This window comes from Theobroma cacao, chromosome 6 (genome assembly GCF_053813885.1).
Source record: "Theobroma cacao isolate CCN51 chromosome 6, ASM5381388v1, whole genome shotgun sequence".
Lineage (NCBI taxonomy): Eukaryota > Viridiplantae > Streptophyta > Magnoliopsida > Malvales > Malvaceae > Theobroma > Theobroma cacao.
The window spans coordinates 2,554,747-2,575,334 of record NC_142644.1 but is presented as its reverse complement, the minus strand read 5'-3'; the positions used below and the strand labels follow the sequence as shown (position 1 = coordinate 2,575,334).

The following is a 20,588-nucleotide window of genomic DNA, read 5'->3' as shown; positions in this document are numbered from 1 at the left end:
TGGATATGTGTTACCTTTTTTCGCTTTATACCAAATATTTTTAAAAAATATTGTTAATTTATCTGGACAAATATAAGAGAGTGCTAAATCTTTTTAAATTTAAGGTAACGAAGCATTGTGATTTTTGTTATAGTTTAGGTAGAGATATTAGGGGTGTCACATAGATTAGGCCTCCATCATTTCAGGTTGGTCTCAAATTTGAATTTAAGATCTTCCTACTAATAGACTCCAACTTTATGTTATAATAATAATAATAATGAATTTTCTTATTGATAGTATATAATAATTCCTTTATTTATGTATATAACATTAATAATACTTATTGAAAATGCAGTGTCTTAAGTTAAACTTGTTGCACTGAAAATAATATAAAAAATTAAGTAAAAAATTTTAATTCTAACAATGATAGTTGGAATTGGATTTGCAGAAGGGAGCTATATTTTTCCATCAATTAACATTCTTGAAGAAATTGTACCCAAATTCTTGTAGAATCATGGAAAACGATTTTAATTAAGTAAATTAATAATGCATTAAATAAAATAAGAGTAGCCTTGCAAATTGAACAATATTGCATAAAACAGTTCAAAGGATTTATTTATTTAATCCACCCCTCGTCAAACAACTAAACATCAAGTGAGATCATTGTGCTTTTTAACATATTCTAAATATACAAATATATATATATATATATATATATATTTTTTTTTTCATGGAGACTAAAAGGGAATCAAACATAGGAAAAGGGTTTTTTTTTATCATTATTTGCAATTTGACCCACTCATTAAAAAATAAGCAAAGATAGACTCACCATTTCGAAAATTGTTTTACAAATTGAATATTTAAAAATAAAAAAACTCCTAATAATTAACTAAAAATCTTCAAAAGTAATTAACATAAATTTCTGATAAAATTGTAAGGTACATATATCTTGTTTAAATGTATCTTAAATACATTAATTATGTTTGACACGTTTAAGATATAAAATTAAATCAAAACTCGTTTAATTTCGTATTTTCTCGTATCGTATATAAAAATATTAAATCTAAGTGTACGTGTTTAAACAGTAATTATCATTAACGGGAGATTGAACTCTTGGTTATATTACGCCCTAAAAATAAATGCAATAATAAATGTTGGATAAGATCTCAATAATTACATAATAATTGTTTTGGGAGGTGCATCACAATCATTATATATAATAACACTTCTGAAACAACTGCTTGGACTTAATTCAATGGCTGTTTATGTATCTATATTTGTGTCAATGATCTTTCTTAACTTAGGTTGGTGAAAATTTAAGTGTAATGATAGGTAAAATCTGGCTTTCTTTGTAGGTACATTTGTACATCACTTTTACCTTTCTTGTTAGTTGCTTTTTTTCCTCCATTAATAATGTACTTTGTTGATGCACATTGAAAAGTTGCTATAAGAAGTGGGGCGATTAACCGACCAAACAGATTGGGGTTTCCATTTGCAGTAAATAAGTAAACGGTTGATATAACATCGATAAGGATCAGACATTCGAACATTTGATTTATTAATTAATATATGATCTTTTTATTTAAAAAGTAAAATTTAAATTTACTTTTTCTCAATTGTAAAAAAAAAATGTTAAGAATCAAGAAATACTAACTTAGTATAGTAGGTATAGTAGGTTGTAGGCCTGTCAAAGATCACGAAGGATGCCCATTTGGAATAATATAGGAATTCAGGATAAAAATAATGATGATGAAAGCTAGATAAACGACTACTTTTAGGGATACTATGAAAGTTTTGAATGGATATAGATGACTCCCAAACCATCTTCCATTTCTCTTCGGAATTTTTGTTGAAATCCATACATAATTTTAAGTTTTACCATATGTCAATAAATATTTTATAATTAAATATCTTGTATTACTCGATTCAATTAAATAAAATTAAAATATATTATCATCAAATTTAAATAAAATTCAAACAATAAAATTACCACCCGTCACGAATTCACGATAAAATATTATACCTCAAATAACTTTACCTAAAAAACTCCAATTGCACCTTCCAACTCTTTTTAGTTTTCTTGCAGCTTTTGTGACCTAAGACCCCATTGCTCCCTTGTCAGTAATAATCAATGTTCAATCATCAATCAATGAGCCATTAAAGTTTTGGGTGCAGAGCTAATGTCTGATTGATACTATTATTTCTTTTTCAAATGGGAAGGTCACAGTCGCATATCAAGCAGGTAAATTGCCCTTGCATCAGTGACAGACAGCAACATCTGAATTGTATAATCTGCAGCCTTTTTCTGCTAAACGAAGCTTCAATTTTTTAACCTGACGTGGAGGCTCATGTTCATCTAGTTTCTGTGTGGTGTCACACCAAGAAAACTTGTACTATAATATACAAAGTGGTAGCAGTAAATTACTGTAAAAATACTGTATCCATTTGACAATTTAACACAATATAAAACACCCATCATGGTAGGAATTTCTTGGGTTTTCTCCTAAGTTCAACAAATGATGGAACACGAGAAAGATAAAAATCTTTTAAAATATTCACAGTTAGATTAGGAAGGAGTGATGATCAGGCTTCGGCCCTCTTCATGGCCTGGCTGTTTCTGTGCACGTGACAGCAACTAACTATGAATGAATATATGCAAATTTCAACACGCTATTGAAAAATTGCAGCAGACTTTGTAGCTATACACAACTTGAGAATAATTGTTCTGTTTGCAATTACTTAATTCAATTTTTTTAAATTAATTAGAAGATTCGATATAGAGACAAGTGATTTTAATCTATAGTTACGTGATCATAACATGTTGCAGGAAAACATTAAAATTGATAGTTTTTACGAAATTATATTAGTTTTGGTATTTGAAATGCCAAGTTAAACAAGATTTCTTATGAACCTAAGGGAGGATTTATATTTTCAAAAAAACCAACAAGGACCACCGGTGTTCAAACAATTCCTTCTTGATAGTTTGTTTGATATCTTGGGTTCAATATGCTTGAAGCCTAGGACCAGATATTCTCCTTTTGCACTACAAGCCAATCTGCTTTAGTTGGTAGGCCTACCAATGATTGATACAAGAAAAGGAAAGCAATAGCTTATAGCTTTATGGAGTTCTACAAGGCAAACCTGAGGAGGCTTCTGCCCCTAGATTATCTGTATTTGTCAGTCCAAACAGATAGAAAAGGAGTAAAAGGAAATGGGATATGAAATCCACTAGTATGATAACTTGCTCCTGAATCATGATAAATGCAAAATGTGAAGAAGTTGTTTTGTAGTTCAAGAGAGAAACAATGGTGTCAGAAATCAGAATCATTTGCTTGTTTCTTTGAAGTTTTCTCTTCATTCTTTCAATTACCCCAATTTGCATTTCTGGTTATTATCGTATGCACTGATTGTATGCTAATTTTGTCATTGAATGTTGATATTATATGCTCCCAAAGTTTTGCTCATAAATTAACTTATTTGGTCCAGCTACCTGTGGACCATCTATTGGCAGGTATAGCCAAAAGAAAGGGTCCTTGTTAGCTGTGTTAATTAACAGTAAATTAAGACCTTAACTTAAGCAATTAATATTTATCATAAAAAATAACTGGTAGTTCTTACAAGCTGGACTCCTTTGCAACTTATTGCAAATTAGACTGCTAATAAAATAGTTTTGTTGGGATAACTGCAGTTGAACTGTACTGCACTTTCAGTTAGGGAGATGCAGGGAGTGCCCCCAAAAAGCCAGTGCATGACCAATAGATTATAATGTAAAGAACAAGAAAAGGCCAAAAACTATAGTGTCAGAACCTTTACTTCTATCTTGGCTTTCAGTTTTGTCTTATTCTTGTAGAATCTGAAGTCATGTATGCAACAGGTAAAAGGCTCAATCACTTCAGATTTTCTTAGCATAACTCAGCTCACAGCCTCATATAGAAGAAAACAACTAGAAGATAGGCAGTCTAGTGCTAATTGAATTAAGATATGTGCAAACATCATGATGACTACTTCAATCAAGAAGATAGGCAGATTTCTGGTTGTTGAGGTTTGTTAATTAAATGCTCTACACGCTTTATCTGCAGTAGGGAGAGAGGGTAGGACTATTTCCCTCAACAAACAACAATTGATTCATTTATGAGGCCAACTAAGACGTACAAAGAACTGTGATTTACAAGCCTTCTTTTCCCTTACAGAAACAGCAAAATGAACAAAAGTAATGCTGTTAACTGAAACAATCTAACAGAAACTAAAGTCTTATGAACTGCTCCAGATGATACATTTGTTGTTCTTGTCATATCTTCTTCATTCATGGTGGATAAGTGCTGCACTGTCCTTGCTGAACCAGGTTTAGGTGTATCACACAAACCAATGCCTGTATCAAAGGATGTATCCAAGGCATCTTCAAGACCACTATTTGCATTATAACATAATCCTGAATTGTTGTTAAGCTTAAGCTTTCTTCTCATCTTCCAAACCATTTGTCTTCCAAATGGAACTGGTCCAGTCAAGTAATTATCATTCAGCCTTAGTTCACTAACATGCTTCAAGTCTCTAAAGTTGCTGGGAATTGAACCATTGAAGCGGTTTCCATCAAGGTAAACGACCCGGAGGTTCGGTAACCGACCTATTGACGCAGGGATCAGACCATGTAAATTCATGTTTGATAAAACTAGGATCATTAAACTCTTCATTCCGTCAAAGCAATCACTGGGAATGGCTGTTGATCCCATTTGGTTGCCTTTGAGAATCAAAGCTTGGAGGGAAGTTAAGCTTCTTAGTGATATAGGAAATGGGCCGGACAAGCGATTATAGCTCATATCCATAAGCATGAGGTCCTTTAGCCCACCAACTGAATCGGGTATTGAGCCAGTTAGACTATTGTGGCTAAAATCCATTTTAACTAAAGACTGGCATGACCCAAGGCTTGATGGGATTGGACCCATTAGAAGATTTTGGCTAAGGTCCAAAACATTCAAAACTGGGTAGCTAAAACCAGGAATTGAAGCGGTTAACTTGTTCCCACTCAAATCCAACGACCTTAGGCCAGTGATCCGGCCTAATGAAACTGGAATCGAACCATTGAGATTGTTCTTGTGAAGATCAAGGACCCTTAACCGAGTAAGGTTTGCTAGTTCACTAGGAATGGGACCAACATGCCCATTTTCCCTGAGGACTAGAGTTTGCAACGTAGAACCCAGCTTGCCCAAAAACGTTGGAATCGGCTGAGGATTGTAACTGAAACAACGGTATAAAAATAATGTCCTGATATGAGGAAGCTTGGTAATGGACTCTGAAATGTACGACTTCTTCTGGTCACAAGTAGGGAAAGCCGTGTCATCCGACAACGCCCCGAAAGACAGGGAGACAACGTGGTAGACGTTATCTTTGTCGGGCATGCACTCGATACCATGCCAACGCCCCCGGCACACGTCTGGGATGCTCGTGGCCCAATCATTCCCCGTGGCTCGCATTATATCATAAACCGCCTCCTGCTCACGTGGGTTGGTCCGAGCCCCATTCTTGTTCATTGAAAACCCTGTCTGAGGCCCGTCGATGAGGGTGGATGGCACGCCTGAATCCGACATGATGACTGTGAAAGGCCTGGCGAGTTGGAAAGAAGATACGAAGATGAGGAAAAGGGTGTGTAGGGAGGGGAAATGTGGAGCCATTTTTTGGGGGCAGGAGTGAGTGAAATGGTGGGCTTGGGACTTTTGATATAGGGATGAAGGGGAAAAGAGGCGTTAAATGAGAGGGGTCAGGTCGATAAGAAGAGGTTGGTGAATAGAATGAAGTAAAGCTAATAATGGGTTCACGAGATATGAGGGGAGATGAATTTAATTTGTGATCGAGATTTTTGCATTAATGTGTTTCACGAGAGTTTTCCCCCCAAGCTTGGGACTTGGGATCCACTCATCTGACCGCCTGACTACACTAGAACTAGATTGGGTCGGATTCGGGCAGCTGCCGTGTCACTGCTATACCTTACACATACAATAATAGACACTGTCCCGTTTTATCATTCATTCTCAAGAATGTTGCTTACTTAATGTTAAAATATAAAAACAAAATGAAAATATTTATTACATTCAATTAAGCATTTGTACTTTTATTTTAAATAAAATAAGTTATTATGATTAACGGTGAATTAATTTATATTTCTCTAAATGTCACTTGTTATTATATATCATGTGATAATGCTAATATGTCATGGTGAATAAAAACATGACATGCTAATGTGACATGATGCTATAATACCATGTGAGTCATAAGATGACAAAAGATATTTTCACTAATAATAATTAATTAATCGTTAATTATAAAAATTTATTTAATTTAAAATAAAAATAATAATACTAGAAAAATAAAAATTTATTTAAATTTTCCTATAAAATTTAAAAATTATAGATTTTTATTATTATTTATTGAAATCTATAATGATACAATAAAAAGCTAGATACTTTTACTATGTGTTTTTTATTTTTTTTAAACAAAATATAATAAAAACAGGAAACAAATAGTAAAAACATCAACTAAATAATTTATGAAAATAATTACTTGGGCAGAAATGGCCCCTAAAATCCAAGCCCATCTTGAGAAAGATAGGGAGTTTAGATTTTTCGCATATGCTTAGCCCAACCAATTGGGCCTAACAAGCAATCAAAAGCCCAATGCTAAATGCTAAGAGCATTTGAAATCCACCAAAAAAAAAAAGGTTAAAATGAGAAAAACAATTTGAATTCAGAACATAAATCCGAGTTTGCACTCCTATGTATATGATTTCTTAGTCTTTTATTTAATTTTTATGTAATCTTAAAACTAAATTGGTGTTCACTAAGTCTAATTCAGTAAATGACTTTACATATTAGTATGGATGGTATTAATAAACAAAAGAAAATAAGAAATGCATCCTAATATACCCTACCAATAGAGAAAAGAAGGCTGCAAACACTTTTTTTTTTAATGCTTTTTTGGCCAAAGGCTGCAAAGAATTGGCTGTGCAGAATATATCTCTATCAATCCATTTACCTATTGAGGAGGAAATACTGCGATATTGTCTATCACCATTCCTAAGATCATGGGGAGAGATTGGAGCAGAAATGTCCTCCTTATGGCTTAATCTCGATTGATTTAGTCATTGGCTTCATATCTTCAATTTCAGTATTGAGCAGGAGAAAATCATTTTTGCAGATCAAGGAATGAGCATGAGAAGAGATATAGCAGAATTATTTCAACACAATTATACATTGTAGTAACCAAAAGGACTGAGAAGGGCATCATAACCAAATGTGAAGCACTAAAAATAGTTGCACAACAAGGAATAGTTGGGTAGGATGCTAGGATTCAGAATGACATTCAAAACATGAACATGTACAATACATGCTTATAGAGCAGGAAATGGGCATTAACATACCTATCAAATACATCAGCAAGTGAAGAATGAAGAACGAGCATAAAATTATTCTCTTTCTTGTTAATCAAACTGATGCAGGGTTACTCTCTGTCAGAAACCTTAGTCCTTTTACTAGTTGCTTTCATCTTCATATTACTAGCAGTTATAAGTTTATAACCACAGAAAGGCATTTCACTTAGTTTCCCAAACCTTTGCTCATAGTAGTGCCACAGCTCTGCCCTGATCACATATTGTCAAAGGAGAAAATTCAATTACTAAGAAACTAGTCAAAAGTATGCAAGAGGAAAGTTGTAAGATCACCTACCAATATGCCAAGAACTGAAATGGTGCATATTTTGCATAGATACCTTCAACATCCCTTCCAACAGTCTGCATAGTAGAACTTTTTGAATGAACCTGCACTTGCAATAAACTATCATAAACAGCAGAAAAACCTTCAAGATACATCGCTTACAGAATAAATGAATTAGTTACCTGCTTTAAATGCCTGATAGTTTCAGAATCAGCTGGAATCACATGGTAAAATCCCATGCACATGAGCACATTAGCACATGTGAAAGGACCAAATCCATCAATTTGTCGCAGCTGTTCAGCCAGCTTGTTATAACTAGACAAGCTTATTTCCTTGCAACCTTCTTCCAGTTGCATTAGTTGAATAATGCCTTGGACAATTCCCTTTGCAAGTTTTAATATTCGACTTGCTCTATAGCCAAGATTGCAGCGTTTTGCAAGAAAACTTTCATCAAGGTTAGCTAGTTCTTCGGGACTGGGGAAGCTGCCCATTCCTTTGTAGGCATGGGGTTCGTCTAATTCCTGGGAAGGCTGAAGATCTGACTTGGAATGATCAGCTCTTGGCTCCGCAAACTTGCCTTCTAACCGCATGGAAACTTTGGACACTCTCAACTTTCTCTTCAACTCATTCCCGGCAGGCGTCTTAGGAATGAAATCATCTTCAGCAGCCCTTACACCAGAAAATGGGCGTTGAGTTTCAAACTGAAGCTCACAAAGTGCCTTAGCCATGCTCAAAGTCCTTGAAAACCTATAATTATAATGTGGGAGACATAAGACAATTAAAGCATATATTGCCCAATTTGACATTATGACATACAAGTTACAGGCAACGCCAAAGGTGGGTGAGGAAGAAGAAAAAGTCTGAAAGGGGCATACTGGCAGTTGCAGAGAAGAATACACTTGACCATATCTTCAAACAAAGTAGGGGACCTGAACACTCTCCCGCTGAAACTCCTCAAGCACTCGGCTGCTGCTTCTTCTTCTCCATGTAATGCTTCGACAATCTTCCGAAACTCCCTGACCTTGCTCTCCTCTTCCTCCGACAACCGCAGCATTCTTGACACCTGATTCAAAAGCGAGTGGCGGTGCTGCGGAGAGAGACAGCGTGTGCCATAAACGCGGAGGTGGAGAGTGGAAGCAGTGGGCTGGGAGATGCGTACCTGGACTGTAAGAGGCGGAGAGTGATGATCAAGGAGACGTAAGGGGCGAGAGAGGGATCGGGAGATTGGGTCCCATTGGTTCGGAGCCATCATGAACAACCCATGGCTGCAAACTGCCTTTTCCAGATTGAATGGCCCTGCTCCTTCTGCTGCTGCTGCTTCGCCCACTGGCAGCTCTATCAACACGCTGCAGCAGCTGCTGCTATTGCCGTTCTCCTCTTGCTCCTTCACCATTGTTTTTTGACATCTATTGCCGTTCTCCTCCTGCTCCTTCTCCATTGTTTTCTGACTTCTTGGCTTTTAGTTGACTTCTGCCTTCACATTTTAAGCTATTTTTTGCTCTAACAGAGTTCAGCAGTATTTTTTTTTTTTAGAATTTTTCTTTTTTTATTTATTTGGAAATGTTTGAATTAATTTCAATATCTAATACATATACAAAATTAATATTCACATAAATATATACTATTATCAATTTGACATATTTTGAATATAAATAAACATTTTTCTAATTTTTTAAATTTATACATGAAACCGCAATAGGACATAGAAATTAAAAATTAATATATATTTATATTTATAGGGATACATTATTTATAATATCGGATGAAGAATGCGAAAAGAGAAACAATCAAACAAGAAAAGCGAAGAAAAAGGATTAGGTTACTGGTTAGTTTAGCGTGTATCAATACTTGCAATTTAATAGATATATTTATTAGGTGATGAAAAACTTTAGTTATAATTTAAAAACTCATCTCATCTCTTACTTGATTTTTGTGACATTCTATGTAATGATATGAAATTCGTAACATTCAACTTTATCTAATTTTTTTTTGAAAAGTATTCTACTTTATCTAATTGTGTAATACTCTCGATTGATTGACTCTTTTATCTATAAAAAAGAAGAACACATGCTAATTTGAACTTATTAAAAATAAATTTGTGTGAATCACATTAGGTCATTAAAATCGAGATCCTCTCATTGTTCTGGTAGGATCTCAAATATTCAATTAAAAAGATAAATAGTTAAGTATATTTAAATTTTTATATTTTTATTATTATAACAAATGTGTTTTATGTTTTTCGTTACCTTTTCATTTTTGCTAAAGACATCCATTACAAGATTTTAATTTTCATTTTTAAATTATCATACAAATATGTATTTTTACCATTTCTTCTTAAGAAATTAATTTTTTAACATAACTCTATACTATTTTAAAATTACATATACTTCAACTATTATCTTTTTATTTTATATTTATTATTATTTATTATTTTGTTGTTTCTTTTTTTTTTCATTTCTATTCTATGTTTTTTATTTTATTAATATTTTTAAAGAAATATTTATTTGGGATTAAAATACATTACAAAAAAATAAGTTTTTTCTGACGAAAAAAATTTCGTTGGAAATTTTCTACGGATTTCCAACGAAATTTTAACAAAAATTCAACTAATATTTTCGACAAATTTCCAACGAAATTTTTCCGTTGGAAATTTTTTTTGCTACCAAAAGAATTTCAGCCACCACCTTTTCCGACGAAATTTTCAACGGATTTTTGTTGGAAATCCGTCGAAAAGTTTAAGGACTCAAAAAATTTTGAAGTCCGGTAAAGTTTCCAACAGAATTTTTCATTGAAAAAAGTTATTACCAATGGAAATTTTTCAACGGAATCTTCCGTTGGAAAATTTCCTTTGGTAATAGTATTATTTTAATTTTTTTCTTAAAATATTTTATACTTTTTATTAATTTTATTAATCTTTTATAAAAAATAGATATTAATAAAAGTAAATACATACATATTGAAGTTTATAATATTTAAAAGTTTAAGTATGTTTTCCTTTGATTAATTTTGTACCTTTTTTAAAACTTTATTGAATCATACATTATAAATTAATTTTATAACATTAAAAAATTTATAAAAAGAACAAAATAAATTTGTTAATTTTATAAAAATACATGATAAGATATAATAATCAATTAAATAAAAAATAATAATACTTTATGTAAATTTTAATTGTAATTAGTTAATATATATAAATTAAGAAGATAGATTTATAATAAACTTATTAATATAATATATTTAAAATATATTAATTTATTATATCTATGTATACAAATTAGAATCATAGCTATAGAATATATATATATATATATATATATATATATATATATATATATATATATAAATAGATAAACCTGTATTATTCACAAATATATATATATAACCTATTATATTAATATGAAAGTGCAAGTTATATTCTTTAATTGATATAATTTTATAAGTTAATATATATAAGTATATATATGAGATATTAAAATATCCTACATATATATATTAATATGTTTTATATGTAAGCTTATAGTAAATTTCATTTATATGATTACAGTTATTAATTTTATTAGTTATTATCGTACTTTTTATAAAATTATATTGATAATTAATTATACAAAATTTGTAATATATATCAAAGTATAACATATAATTTGTGTCATAAATACATGTATATAATAAATTTAGTAATATAACATTATGTTTTATATTGAGTAATATTAAAAAATTAATTTATTAATAAAATTTAAAATATTCAAATTTGTGTTAGGGTAAAGACTTGAACCTCTAACTACATGTTAAATGAATTAGATTTAACCAATTCTACCACTCGCCCAAACTGTTTTGAAAGCTCCCCAACTTAATTTCAAAATAAACCAACCGATATAAGTCAAATAGAAATCGCTAACATCTGCGCCACTCAGTTTCTCCAAATCCTTAACTTTGCTTCCCTTTCTTCTACCGACCAAACCCTATAGAGAGAGCAATAAAACTCAAAAAGCCCTAGTTTTTTTTTAGCAACCAAACCGCAACTTTCTATCAAATAACAAAAAAACCAAAAAAATCAGGAAAAAATATCAAAAAAATATGCCATTTAAAAATGAGAGAAACAGAGTAGTTTTGGGATTTCTTGGTTTGGGTTTCTAGGATTAGATTTTTATTTTCTAGTTTATTGGTTAAAGTTTAGAGGGGAGAAGTTTAGGGAGCTATTGCCGTCGGTTTAGAGGAAAAAGAGAGGGTTGAGCGGCGCCGGTAGAAGGGAGAGAGGGAGAAAGGTTTTGGCGTTGGTAAAAGGGAGATTTTTTGGGCTTAGGTGCATCGTCGGTACGAGAAAAAGGGAGGATTTGGGTTGCTGCCGGTTGGGTAGAAAGGCCAAGGAGTGAGCTTTGGATTGAGGAAAGAGAGTTGGTGAAAGAGCAGTGTAAAAAAGAGCTAGAGAGAAAGGGGTGAGCGGTAGAAGAAAGAAGAAAAAAGAAGGAAAGAAAGAGAAAAAGAAGAAAAGGCTCTAAACGGTGTCGTATTAGTTGGAGAAGGAAAGGCTTCTCCTTTTCCCTCCCACGGTACAATCGGCAGAGAAAGCATGGTGAGTTGAGGACACGAGCTTGGGTGTTGCCAAACAAATCAATCATTTTGGGTTAGTATTCAAGCCCAAACAAGGTAAAATCCTTTCCCTTATTTGTTATATGGACTTGTTGGTTGGCTCAGTATTGTGTTGAGGAGCATTGTAGGTATAAGATAATTAAGAAAGAAAGTTAAAATTTTTATCATGATTAAAAATATAGAAAATTACAAATAGGCAATAAATAAATGTTTTTTTTAGATAAGTAAATAAGTATGTGAATAATGGTGACTGATTTTGGTGGAAAGTTGTAAAAAAATAATAAAAAAAAAACGACAAGTATAGATGGATGAAAAATATAATGAATAATAAAATATTAAGTTTTAAGAAGGGATGGGTTAAGTAAAATAGATTAAAATATATTTGCTCATAAGAAAATATATACTTGAAGATGACGATTGTGAAACTTTTAGTGATGATAGTGATAATAATGAAGAACATGAGTTTGCTTATTCTTAAAGTGATTGATGATGGTAGGCATATATGATATTGGTTTTATATTTTTTGTTACATAGTTGTTTAACTTTAATTTTATAATATTAAAAGATCTTGACATGATATAAAATTATAACAGAAAGTTTATATTTATAAATGTTGAAATTAATACTATATAATTGCAGCTTTGATTGTGCAAATGAATAATCATACTTGTCATTGTTGTAAATTGATGATTTTTATACTTTGATTCAATTTTATTAAAATAATTTGTTTATGAATTTTAACAAAAAAATATTACAGGAACGATGGTTAACGGGAAGCATTCAAAACCGAGACCTAGATGAACAAATACCTCTGGAAGTATGTCATTGCCTACAAATACCAGTGCGTTTGTTGATCTATCCATTCAACAACAGATGCAACAGGAGTATAATGATGTACCCTCTAAGACACTTTCTTTGTTGGGTGCATCTGCAGAGCAAGTAGAAAATGAGATATCTACTCACGATTCTCTTAGATCCTCATTTATTGATTTAGGTGCAAGTGTAGATGACACATCCTCAAGGTCAAGGGGTAGGGGGTCTAGTGTAGGATTATAGACTCCTGTAGAACCATCCAATAGATTCCGTATAACTCCTATTGGGGAGAGGTATATTATCTTGTTATATTTGTTATATTTGTTAATGAGATTGTTATATTTGCTATAAATTTTAATACATAAAAATTTTCTTTTACATTCTACAAGTACTTTTTTCTTGTTAGGGGTCACAACAACAATAACAAGGATCATCAAAAATCACTTCAATGGTCCATGGTCGACATGGAGGAAAGTCCCTAATGATATAAAAGAGTTAATGTTTTAAAAATTTCAAGTACTATGTTTGTTATTCAATTAAATTATAACTTTTTATTTTCAATTAATTTGTATCAATTTTTTTAATTACGCTATTATTTTGCAGTAGGAAAAATGTGTTTGGTCTGCAAATCAAGATGTTTTGGTTCGACGAATATGGGATAAAATTTGTTTCAATCGGTTAAGAGACATGCTTTTAGAAGAAAGGAATAAAGCAATGACAGAAGTCAAAACAAACAACATTAGGGATTGCAAAGGCATGTCAAGGGAATGAATTACAAATGAAATCTAGGATGCTCTTATCGATACGGTATGGGGTACAGAAGAATGGCAAAACAAATCGAGAAAAGCAAAGCAAAATCGTTTAACGCCAAAATAAAGAAGCATTTCAAAGCACATTGGCGGTTCAATTCCATTTGTGGTTCATGCAAAAAGGATGGTATGAATTAATCTTACTTCGCATTTATATGTATGGTTTTCTTTCAAACTAAATTTAAATTGTATGTTTAGTAGTTTGACTTTGGTTTTCCCTTACATGTTATTTATATATATCGATTATAATTGAGTATATATAGTTGTAAATAAATGCAGGCAATTGAGATGAAACGAGATGTTAGCTTTTTGAAAGTGTTCAACTGCACTCATAAGCGTTTAAGGGGTCATGGTGATTTTATAGATAACAAGTTCAAGTCTACGAGTGTATGTACAAAATTGATTAATTTTGACTTTAAAGTTGACAACCCTAGTTGAATACTAATCTTATTTAACTTTTTATGTAGGAAATGTATAATTCTGTACTATCACAGAAATATGGTGAAGATTCATCTTCTCAGCCAAAATTCGATCCGAATGCCTGGATTGAAACAATTGGAGGGATGGAGACTACACGCATTCACGTGTATGGGTTTGGTACTTGGGTGCCTGCTACAGCTTTACTTACTAGAACACATAGCAATGTAGCAACATTTGAGTTTGTGTGTGGCCCTATCAACTCAAACGCTACCAGTTTCGCAATTGCATTGAAAGAAAAAGTGTAAAATCTTTCAGAAAACTTGGATAAGATAAGTGAGAAAATACATGAAGAAATTAAGAATGCAATGGTGGAAAGCATGAGTAAATTTATGGCACGTATGAAAACCATGATCATTACTAATGCGCTTTCAAAATAAGAAAATGCGGGACCTTCAAGCTAACATCTTGACAAGTAAGATCACATTTCATGATATGATATCTATTTTTCACTGTCACACTTAGATACTTTTTAGTATAGTTGTTTAATAACACATTTAGCTTTATATTCATATGTGTTTAACTTTTTTAGATATTGTGTATTAGGGTAATTTTTAATTGTATGAATTTGACTTTGAATCTCGATTTTTAATGTGTGTCTTTTTTATATATTTTGAAAGTCAAATGTGGATGTGAATTGATAATTTATTATTGAAATGGAAATTGATAATTTTTTTTGGAAAGCATTAATAGAAGGATATGCAATTAAAATTTAGTAAAATAATTTCCGTTGGAAAAGCATTTGCAATGGAAAATTTTGTTGGAAATGTGTTTCTTAATATAAAAGGATTCCGTTCGAAATTTCCAACAAAATTTTTTATCTGAAATGCTTTTTCAACGAAATTTTCTATCGGAAATGTTTTTCTAATGGAAAATTTTGTTGGAAATTTTTAACGTTTTTTCAATGGAAAATTTCCATCGAAATTTTTTTTGCAACAGAAAATTTTATTAGAAATTTCCAACGGAATTCTTTTAATAGTTGTTTCCAACGGAATTCCAATGGGATAGCCTACAGAAATCATATTTTTTCCAACAGAATTTTTCAACGGAAAGTATTACCGACGATGCTTTTACTGATGAAATTTTTAACGGATTTTTTCATTGAAAATTCGTCGAAAAAAGGCATTTTCAACGAAAATAAGCTTTTTTCCAACGAAAAATTCTGTTGAAAATAGGTTGTTTTTTTGTAGTGATATTGAGACTCAAAATTAAAACTCTCCCATCATACTACTAGAGTTTTAATAAAAATTCTGCACCTAGGAAAATTAATTCGAGGTTGTGACTTCTCACATCTCTTGAAAATATTTTATCATTGGTTAATAATCCAAATAATATACTTATTATGCATAAAAATTTAGTAGCATAAGTAGTCTACTTCTCTAAGCATAAATATTCTAACTCTCTACCTTTCAAGCTAATTTTATTTTTAGTTTGAGTAATTTATGATACTATTTTTTATTACTATATCATTATTTTTATTTCCTTTCTAACCTAGTACCCTTTTTTATATTATCTTATGTACTTCTTATAACAATAATAAAAAGAAAGAGCCTAAATATTTTACCATTTTTATTTCTGTACGAGTATGAATATCCAATGCTTTTAAGGCATTAACATGATATATGTATACTTTTTGCTAACTACATTTATCTATTTTATTTTCTTTTTTTTATATATACATGAACATTCTATATAGTTTTATGAGAGTTATCTTTAAGATTATTCTTTTATAGTATTGATCAATTTAAAATATTACTTAATATACTTTTACTAGGCTATACGTTTATTTATTTTCTCATATAACTGTGTATACTTTTTACCATATTATATTTTATATAACTAAATATTTCATAAAAAATGCATAAATTAATGAAAAAAGAACTGACGGAAAAAAAAACACAAAAACAAGGGTAAAAAACCTAGATACCTTAAGTTTTGATCAAAATTAAATGGAGGTCTATTAATTTTCAAATTAGACATTTCATCATTTTTCTCTAAGTATAAAACCTCTTTTTTCAACTTATCCCTCATTTTTCTCATTTATTTTCTCTTTCCAATGGCTTCCCTCATCTTTAAACCTAAGCTCCATTGAACCCTAAGAAAAAACCTTCTCTGCAACCTTTCTCCATTGTGGTTGCCATTGTCAACCACAAACTCTCCTCCCTCCCTCCTTCGTTTCTTCTTTTCAAACCCTTACCCTAACCTTAAACCCCCCACAAATCACCAAAATCCAAGCCTTTTTTCACAAAGCCTCCTCTATTATTGCTTCTTTCTCTTTTTTTTTTTGGTTTTTTTGTTTTGCTAGATGGTTTTGGATTTGTGTGTGTATCGACTACTAGAAAAACTAGGGTTTTTTGTTGTTAGGGTTTCCTGGTTTTATTTTAAGGCTTTTTTTTTCTTGAAAAAAAAACTCTTTATTGCTTAAGATGGAGAGCTTATCTGCTCCGTCCACATAAATAACAATCAATCTTTCTTGTCTTTCGATAACAATGGTTTTAGATCCCTGAGCTTCAAATACAATGCAAAAATCTTTCAAAAGGCATATGGACCTCTCTTATCCTACTCTAAAGAAATTAAAGTCCTTGATTGGGCTATATTAGCCTTTGATTATTGCTAAGCAGGTATGACCACCCCACCCTGATGATTCATTTGGCCAAGCGTGAGAATATCATGTTTAGTAGGTACCCCTAGCCTTTGCCAGGGCATGAAAACTGTTATTGGTAGAAAGCACATTTCTACCTTATACATTTTTTTGCCAACTGTTCATGATTTAGTTCTTATTTAGTTTAGCTTAATTGGGTTTATTCAATCCATTTCAATCCTAGTTGCCCTTATAAATCTTGTTTTTGGGCTATCGGCTTAAATCATTTGAAAGAAAACTCAAACAAGCTTGGACATTATTTAAAGCCCACTGAACCCCTAAACCAAATTCCAAATATGGGTTTCAACATGTATCTCATAGAATAAAAGTAAATGAAATAGTGGATAATAATAAAAATATCAAATATGGAAAATACTAAATAAAGTAAATATTAAACATATGAAAATAATCAATTTATTCAAAAAATAATGTCTATAGTTGCCTTTCTTTGTGCATTCTTGAAAATCATGAATAGTGCAAAGATGTTGAAGATGATTTGGAAAAAATAAATGGCTTCTTATCCATGGCTTTACAACTTTAAAGATAAATGACTCCTTATTCGAGGCTTTACAACTTTAAAGATAATTTGAAAAAAATGAATAACTCCTCATTTGAGGTTGTACCACTTTAAATGATAAATGACTCTTCATTAGAGACTTCACAACTTTGAAAATAATTTGAAAAGATAAATAAATCATTTGAGACCCTACAATTTTAAATAATAAATGATTCTTCATATGAGGCTTTACAATTTTAAAATAATTTGAAAAGATAAATAACTCCTCATCCGAGGCTTTACGACTTTAAATGATTTAAAAGGATAAATAACTCCTAATCCGAGACTTTACGAATTTAAAATGATTTGAAAAGATAAATAACTCCTAATCCAAGGCTTCACAACTTTAAAATTATAATAATGGAAAAACAAACTATTTCCTAATACAGAATGATAATGAGAAAACAAACTATTTTCTAATACAAAATTATAATAATGGGAAAACAAACTATTTCCTGATATAAAATAATGATGGAAAACAAACTATTTCCTAATACAAAATTACAATAATGGGATAACAAATTATTTTCCAATACAAAATTATAATAAATGGAAAACAAACTATTTCCTGAAACAAAATTATAATAAATGGAAAATAAACTATTCCTAATATAAAATAATAATGGTAAATCAAACCATTTCCTAATATAAAACAATAATGGAAAACAAACTATTTCCTAATACAAAATTATAATAATGAAAATAGTTTGTTTTCCATTATTATTTTATATTAGGAAATAGTTTGTTTTCCATTTATTATAATTTTGTATTAGGAAATAGTTTGTTTTCCATTTGTTATTTAGGAAGAGAAAACTCAACATATTTCATTCATAATATATCATCTATATATACAACCTAAACATCTCTAAAATAGGAAAAGAATAAAGAAAATAAAATCCCTATAATTATGATGATTCCCAATCCCAATAATTATGGTGATTTCTAATTCCTATAATCACGTTTATTAATAAAAGAATATTTACACATTTCCTATTCTATAACACTCCCCCTCAAGTTAGAGCATAGATGTTAATCATGCCCAGCTTGGTACGAATATAATCCACTCAAGGTCCATTTAACTCTTTTGTGAAGATATCTCCTAGTTAGTCTTCAGTTTTAACATATCCTGTAGAGATGAATTTATGCTGAATCTTTTCACGAACAAAATGATAATCAATTTCAATATGCTTAGTTTGTTCATGAAACACGAGATTGGAGGCAATATGGAGAGCAGCTTGATTATCACACCACAGCTTTGCAGGTAAAGAAGACTTAAGACCAACTTCACTTAATAGCTGATACATCCATACTACCTCACACACAGTTTGTGCCATAGCTCTGTTTTCTGATTTTGCACTAGATCGAGATACTACATTCTGCTTCTTACTTTTCCATGAGACTAGATTTCCTCCAATAAAAACACAATATCCTGTAATGGATCTCTTATCACTCTTGGAACCTGCCTAATCTACATCTGAAAAACATTCAATATTAGTGTGTTCATGATTTCGATAAAATAGACCACATCTTAGAGCCCCCTTCAAATAACATAAGATTTGTTCTAAAGCTGCCCGATGGTTAATTGTTGGAGCAAACATAAACTGACTAACAATGTTAATAGAGTATGCAATATCAGAACGAGTCACTGTAAGATAATTCAATTTTCCAATTAGTTTTCTATACTTCTTAGGGTCTTTAAACAATTCACCATCTTATTTTGTAAGTTGCAAATTAAAAGTCATTGGTGCATTACACGGCTTAGCGCCCAATTTTCCTGTCTCAGTCAACAAGTCAAGAACATATTTTCTTTGAGACAAGAATATACATTTTTTACTCATTGTCACCTCAACACCCAAAAAATACTTCAACAACTCCAAATCTTTTGTCTGAAATTGGGTATGAAGAAAGGATTTGAGAGATGAAATTCCTGCAGTGTCACTCTCAGTAATGACAATATCATTAACATACACTACTAGTAAGATTATGCTTGCCTCAAACTGTTTTATAAAACACTGAGTGATCACACTTACTCTTCTTCATCCCAAACTCCTGAACTACTTCATTGAATTTGCCAAACCAAGCACGAGGGCTTTGTTTTAGGCCATACAAGGATTTTCAAAAATGATAGACTTTTTTATACTCCCCCTGAGCAATAAACCCAGGTGGTTGCTCCATGTACACTTCCTCCTAGAGGTCACCATGTAAAAAAGCATTCTTGATATCTAATTGATGTAAAAGCCAATCATAGGTAGTCGCCATAGAGATGAATAAACTAATAGAGGTAAGTTTAGCTACTAGAGAGAAAGTATCAGAATAATCAACACCATAAATTTGGACATACCCTTTAGCAACAAGACGACTTTAAGGCGAGCCACTAATCCATCAAGATTTACCTTCATAGCAAACACCCATTTGCACCCAATAGCTATCTTACCAGCAGGTAAATTTACCAAATCCCAAGTACCATTACCATCTAAAGCCACCATTTCCTCTACCATAGCAGCACGCCAACCAGGATGGGACAAAGCTTCATGAACAGTTTTAGGAATTGAAACAGAATCCAAGGATGCATCAATTGAACTAAAAGAAGAAGACAAGTGATCATAAGAAATAAGGGATGAAATAGGATAAGTACATTGACGTTTACCTTTGCAAAGAGCAATAGGGAGATGAAGACTAGGATCATGATCATTGGAGACTGGATCTGACTGCAAAGGGATTGGTAAAGGGCATGTGGTCTGAGCCTTTGGTCGTTTGGAACAGACTTGGACAATAGGTGGTCGAGCAGGTGCAGGATTAGGTGCATGAATTTTGTGGTACTAACAGAATGGGTTACAGTATAAACTAGTAGATCATCTTCTTCCCCTTGACTATCATAACTAGAAGATGAGGAAAAGAAAGGAGTATTTTCAAGGAAAGTGACATATGCAGAGACAAGATATCGGTTAAGAGTAGGAGAATAACATCTGTAACCTTTCTAAAGACGAGAATACCCAAGGAAAATGCACTTGAGAGATTTTGGATCT

General features: G+C 31.6%; 2 protein-coding genes across 4 annotated transcripts; both read right to left on the bottom strand.

Moving 5' to 3' along the window:
* Positions 1 to 4,111: 4,111 nt before the first annotated feature.
* TMM (Leucine-rich repeat (LRR) family protein) lies at positions 4,112 to 5,617 on the bottom strand. Its single transcript, XM_007023158.3, has one exon. It carries the CDS (start codon positions 5,559 to 5,561, stop codon positions 4,164 to 4,166), a length of 1,398 nt encoding a protein of 465 aa, XP_007023220.3. The 5' UTR covers positions 5,562 to 5,617; the 3' UTR covers positions 4,112 to 4,163.
* A 1,556-nt stretch (positions 5,618 to 7,173) lies between these two features.
* Positions 7,174 to 9,214, bottom strand: LOC18595278 (uncharacterized). Of its 3 annotated transcripts, XM_088807078.1 has the most exons (5): positions 8,839 to 9,213; positions 8,555 to 8,766; positions 7,862 to 8,426; positions 7,692 to 7,783; positions 7,174 to 7,606 (listed from the first exon to the last, which is right to left on the bottom strand). In XM_088807078.1, the coding sequence occupies exons 1-5, from the start codon at positions 9,115 to 9,117 to the stop codon at positions 7,468 to 7,470; spliced, it is 1,287 nt and encodes a 428-aa protein (XP_088663204.1). In that variant the 5' UTR covers positions 9,118 to 9,213; the 3' UTR covers positions 7,174 to 7,467. The 3 variants fall into 3 exon arrangements, with proteins under 3 accessions (XP_088663204.1, XP_007023216.2, XP_088663205.1); XM_007023154.3 differs by having other exon boundaries at positions 8,555 to 9,213; XM_088807079.1 differs by having other exon boundaries at positions 7,466 to 7,601; positions 8,555 to 9,214.
* Positions 9,215 to 20,588: the final 11,374 nt, after the last annotated feature.